A 6,078-nucleotide genomic window follows, 5' to 3' on the forward strand; every position below is an offset into this window, starting at 1 on the left:
GAGCTTCTCAGTCAACTGATGCTTTCCTTGTCAAGACCCTTCACTTGTTCATATCTGCCATCTCCTCTGTCAGGAAGAAGTGAATACCCTTGCTAAATTCGCCTCCCATGAAAAGGAAAGACTTGAATCCCTGGCAGTAATTGAACATTTGAAAGAGAAACTCCTGTAAGTATCGGGAACCACCGTGGGAAAAGAGCAAAGATAGTCATACTTCTGTCTGGGAATGTTTTCATACAGCAAAGACTGAAAGCTATAGACAGTGTATAAGTTGAAAGGAATTGAATTAGAGGCTTCTTTTGTGACCTTGAAGCATTCCTCTGTTTTCATTCAATGGAAAAGTATTGAGGATAGCTTCAGTTTGCCCACTTTGGGGCTGGTCCTTGGCACAGCTGCAGTAACAAGGGGAGGAGATTGCCCATGCCTCTGCAGCCCCATTGCTACCAAATGCCGGCCTATTTAAACCTCCTTTGCTCCTACGAGGGATGAATGAGGTTAAATTGGCATCCGTGGTAGGACCAAGGACCCAGTAAAGTGACCTGTGGCCAATTCAGAGACAAATTATAAGAATTATTGGGAAACAAATTGTTTGCTAGAATCTGTGGAACTTAAGGAGGAAGAACAAAATCAAATCACTCAATTCAACCAATATTTATTATACACCAATTATGTGCAGAGCATTGGGGGAGGCACAAATTTTAGATGATATAGAGTCTATATTCCCTGTCTCCCTGTCTAGTAGGCATGCAATAAATACTTTTTGACAAATTTGAAGGGCATCTCTAAAAGAGGTTATTTTTAGATGAAAATTTGGAAGTAAATTTGGAAGAGGAAGTTACTTGATTTGGATTAGGGATTACAAGAATTACAAGAAGCCATAAATCCAACTCTTAGTGGAGGTGGTACTTAGAAGAGTGGAAGTGGTAGGAATTTTTAGTGAAGGGTTAATGAGAGGCAACGTGGCATAGTGGATGGACAGCCAACCTCAAAGTCAGGAAGACCTGAGTTCAAGTCCTGACTCTGACACATACTGGCTATGAGATGATAGGAAATTCATGTAAATTCTCAGGATTCTGTATAATTCTCTAAGAATATGTTTGAGATAATGTGCTGACTTTCATTGGTAGAGGGAATTTGAATTGATGCCCAAAAATTCAGTTGGGAATTTGAATGAAACCACAGGTTCCATCCCTATTTCTAATGAAAGGTTACTGAAAGTTGTATCTTCTCCTTTCTATTCTATGACGACTAGAATTCTAAACATCCTTACTGTGAGATTCCATTTAGAAACCTTGAAGCACATAGACAAATAACCCTGACAAATTCTTTCTTTCTACTGACAAGTTCTTGTACCAAAGAGACTTTTAAACCCTACATATCTATCTCAGTGTCTTCCTGCCTGCCCTCCCCATCCCTGCTCTTGCTTATGGCAGGAATACGGAAGTTCGTGTCCAGCTCGCAGAAGAGAAATATGAAGAAACAAATGAGAGGCTGAATGAAGCACTTATGAAAAACCATGATCTAGAGAGAGAGCTGGAGAAAGCCCAGGAACGTTTAAGGCTTGCCTATACTAGGGGACTAAGCAAAGATGAGGACGAGGATGAGGATGATGACAAAAAGGCAGAACCCTCTGGAAGCAAAGGTGATGGTCATGTTCTAAGCTTAGAACAACCCATAAATGTCTTAGAAAAGCTAAATACCATTCAGGACACTTTCCTGGTCTGTACTTAGAATCACAGAATTTTAGAACTAAAAGGAACTATAGAACTCCCGGAGGCCAATCCTATCATTTGGCAATTTAGGAAACAGAGGTCCCAGAAAAGCTAAGGAAATATTGTCCGAGGTTACTCATATCTAGTCACATTAGGACTACAATCTTGAGCTCTTTCTACTCTGCCATATTATGTATTGGTAGTATGTATTAGGAAGTCAGAACAAATGCCTTGGAAATCCTGTTTAAAAGTCAGGCATCAAGAAAGTTTGCCCATTTTGTTGAGATTACAAAATCACAACATCTCAGAGATCAAGCCATACAGCAACCATACAGGAGGTTCTGGGGCTGGATTTGTGAAGTCATTAGTAGAAAGATCTCCCAGGTGAGGAAACTCCCACCGCTAAAGCAGGCTAGCACCTTTTACTATTAGAGAATGCAGAAAACATTGAGAGGTTAAGTCATTTCCCCACGGTCACACAGCCCTGTGTGTCAGAGGCAGAACTTGAAACAAGGTCCTACTGGCTTGAAGGCCTCTCAGCCCAAGAAGTGGGCATCCAGCCTTTGCTTGAAGACTCCCTGTCTTCCTCTGCTAGGGAGCCTTCTCCTTCCTTCAATAGCTAATTGCAATTACAAATTGTTTCTTTGCAGTTTCCAACTCTGGCACCTAGTTCTGCTCCCTGGGGTCAAATAGAATATGTCTAATCTTTGCTTCACGTTACAGGTCATCCAGTACCAACTGAGAATAGTCTAAATGGGGCCATCCCCAGATTTAGTGAAAAACACAGCTTTTACTTTATAAAAGATCCATTGCTCAATCTGGAAAGATTTCTCTACTTAGAGTAATGGGATTTGCTTTTGCTCAGTCTTGCGCTATTCTTCAAGGATTGGTTTAAAACTCAGATTTAGGCTATTACAAGCTAATTATACAAGTAAATGACCCCTTCTTCTATCTATCTTCTACTCCAGCTTGAGCCCTCACTATTGTGAGCTCTGTCATAAAGTAAAAGCAGAAGTTTCTATCTGACAATTTCAATAGACAGATTAAAAGAAAATCTACCAATTCAAACTGGAAGGAGAGATGAATCTGAGACAGAAGGGGACAGCCGAAAGGAGCTGAAGTCAGGGAACAGATTTCCAAGCACAGCAACCCTCTTCTGAAGCAGCTCAGATGCCCTCAAATATTTTTCCGACCCTGCCTGACATCTGTCACTTCATTTCATTACACTGCCTGAAGTTTCCCCGATTAGAAATTCATTATTCCTAAATAATATCTCACTCGTTCGTTATCAGGATTCCTCTTTGCAAATGTTTCTGGGAAGGTTATGGGGCTGTCACCTTAGTAGGGACTAGCTCTTTGAGAATGAGTTGTTATTTTATGTACTATATAACAGAGTAGTTAGTATTATTATCATGTTTGAAACATTATGTTTTTCCCCTCCCCACAGAGCGTAAGGATGATTCAGAGAGTAAAGGCAAGGGCCACCAGGCTCACGGTAAATCTGCCAAATCATACTCCAAATCCAAACACTAGTGATAAGTAACTTCTACAAAGATGTTTCATTCGCTCTCATTCCCAGTTATTACATTCATTGAATAAACTCCATTCCAGAGCCATAGAGCTGAAGATACAATTCAAGGCAAGCACTTCCATTGACGTTGCTTCCAGGGAAGCCAGCTTGAATGTTTTTTTTTTTTGAAGTCACAGTGATTATTGCAATTAATTAGTGCAATACTTTGGTGTATAAGGAGAGCCCGAATTAAACAAGACCTGTGCAAAAGTTGGCTGATTCCTTCTTTTATCTCCTGGTAGAGGTCTGTGACTTTAAACTCCTCCAAGAAGTGACGTGGGATGAGATCTTAAGCTGCATACAGAGGAGACAATAGTCTCCCTGTACTCTGTCCTGTTTAGTCCTGGGTGTCAATTTGAGAAACTAAAGATGGTTAGCCTAGAAAGAAGACCTGGGGGGCTGGGAAAAGGAATAAAGACATGAAAACTGTCTTCAAGTATTCGATTGGTTGCCATGTAGAAGAGGGGTTAATTTTGTATTACTTTGACACAGAGGTCAGAAATAGGGCATTCCAGAAATGCTCAATATGAAGAAAAATCTAGAGGTGTCCCATGAGATTTCTCATCACTGATGAGCTCTGCCATCCCTAGAAATCTTCAAGCAGAAGTTGGACGATCATCTCCTGGGGGTATCATAGAAAGTTCTCCTGTTCAGATAAGAATTCTACCCTATTACCTCTGAGGTCCTTTGACTCCACCAGATCTTTGCTCTCCGGCTCCTAACCTATTTTCCATTGTTCCAACTTAAATGATGGTGCTAAAAGTTCACCTAGTCAGTAATGTGAATTGTACATAGAGAAGAATATTCATCATTCTCTCTGGTCCACATGACTGAAAATTTCAATCTAGATTAGATTAGAAAAAGCATTTATGAAACACTATGGACCAAACTAAATGCTGAAATGGTCCCTACTTCCAAAGAGATTACATTTTAGTGGAGGAAGGCAATGTATACAAGGGAGGTAAAAAAGGGGAGATGAACACCCCCATGGAGGCAAGGTAACCAGTGCAGACCAATGTATGAGCCAGGAGAGAGCTAGCATTTCCAACCTTTGCTTTATTCTCCCTTTTCTTGCTCTATGCTACCAATCTATTTGTAAAAGTTCTGTCAAAATAAGATGATAGATATTCTTCTCTATCCCTCTCCAGCAATCCAATATATTTGTTTCACTGTTGAAGACTTAAATCAGTAAGTATGGCAAACATCACCTCACAACTTGGGTTTATGGAATTTGCTAGTGACCTGGAGTTTTCTTAGCTAATGTCCTTGGAGAGATGCAAGTTTGGGCTAAAAAAAATGACTGTACTGCTAAATGACATACAAAGACTCCTCATCACATGATGGTTGTAAATATGTCAGAATACATTTCCCTATAGAAATGATGTCATAAGACTGGTTAGGTTCCCAAGCCAGCCCAAGACAACCAATTTCAACAACAACGTAACTGCACTGTAGTCCTGAGTTCAGGCCAAGGGACTCAGAAACACACCTCAACACCAGGCAACTGCATTAGATGCAATATGTGAAGTATTGAGAGGGGGAGGGGCTTTCAAGTTTCAGATCATCTTAATCAAATCATTATTGTTCCCTGCATTGCCTCCATACCCAGCAGGCCTTTCAACCTGCTGTATTTAAGCTGCCAATGTTTACTTTGTAACTTATTTTGAGTCTTACTAGTAGGGTTTTTATCATATTATTGATTTTTCTTGAAATAGCTTTAAAACTTTGCTATCTTCCAGAGTGTGGTTTTATTTTGCCTTGGGACCATTTTTCCCCTTTGCTAAGCATCTCTGATTTTATAACAGAAGAGAATAGAAACATCGAAGTTACATTATTTGTTCTAGAGACAAGTTTTAGAAATACATTTAATCAGGGGCCAACAGTACAAAATTGAACATTTTTGCTAAACTGTGAATCATATAATTTTTTTCTTTTAAAGAAATAGTACTAAGTACTGTACCAAAAAGGTACGAAGAGAAGCCTCATAATGATATTGATTATTTTTACATCTTTTGACATAATTAGGATTATTAGTAAGAGAATTTAGTGCTTTCAAGTTTACAAAGCACATTACACATATTATTTCACTTTACTCTCACAACAACCCTATGAGATAGGTGCTATTATTATCTCCATTTTACAGAGAAGAAAACATTAAGACAGACGTCAAGTGACTTGCCCAGGGTCATTCAGCTAGTAAATATCTGGGGTTGTAGTGGAATCGAGATCTATCCTGACTCCAGGGCCAGGTATCTATATCAACTGTGGCACATTATTCTGCTTTTTTTTTCTAAGTGAAGATTAAATATCCTGCTAAGCCTCTCTGAACCTCAGTTTCCTCATCTGTACAATGGACATAATAATAGCACTTAACTCACAGAATTGTTATAAAGATCAAATGAGATGACATTTATAATCACTTTACAAATCTTAAAGTGATATTTAAATGCTAGCTAGTGATATGATAGTGTAGACAGCTGCCTATCATCCTAAGAGGCTAAGTTACTTATACAGGGTCACATGGTCAGTATATGGCAGAGATCAAATTGGAACTACGGTCTTTGTGATTCTAGTTCTCTATCCAGGACATCACTATGTCTCTCTTTCTCTCTCTTATATATATGTTATTATACATTAGTCTCAATAAAGAATTGTCTCCATGTTCTTTAAGAAGGCATAAATTTTGTAGTCAATCAGAAGAAATGCATGTCTCTTTTTTAATGTTATAAAGTATAAGGGTTTAGCCATGAAATTTTTAATTAAGTGACACAATTGGGAAAATCCATTGGCTTAAAGTTA

At 39.0% G+C, this 6,078-nt stretch overlaps 1 protein-coding gene across 1 annotated transcript in view; it reads left to right on the forward strand.

Moving 5' to 3' along the window:
* AXDND1 (axonemal dynein light chain domain containing 1) overlaps positions 1–3,242 on the forward strand; it is a 104,439-nt gene extending 101,197 nt beyond the window's left edge. The window contains exons 23-25 of the mRNA XM_027868576.1: positions 74–165; positions 1,431–1,639; positions 3,157–3,242. Of these exons, the coding sequence (XP_027724377.1) occupies positions 74–165; positions 1,431–1,639; positions 3,157–3,242 (387 nt within the window). The remainder of the gene's footprint in view (positions 1–73; positions 166–1,430; positions 1,640–3,156) is intronic.
* The last annotated feature ends 2,836 nt before the right edge of the window (positions 3,243–6,078 follow it).

Source organism: Vombatus ursinus, unplaced genomic scaffold (assembly GCF_900497805.2).
Source record: "Vombatus ursinus unplaced genomic scaffold, bare-nosed wombat genome assembly UNPS02014789.1, whole genome shotgun sequence".
Lineage (NCBI taxonomy): Eukaryota > Metazoa > Chordata > Mammalia > Diprotodontia > Vombatidae > Vombatus > Vombatus ursinus.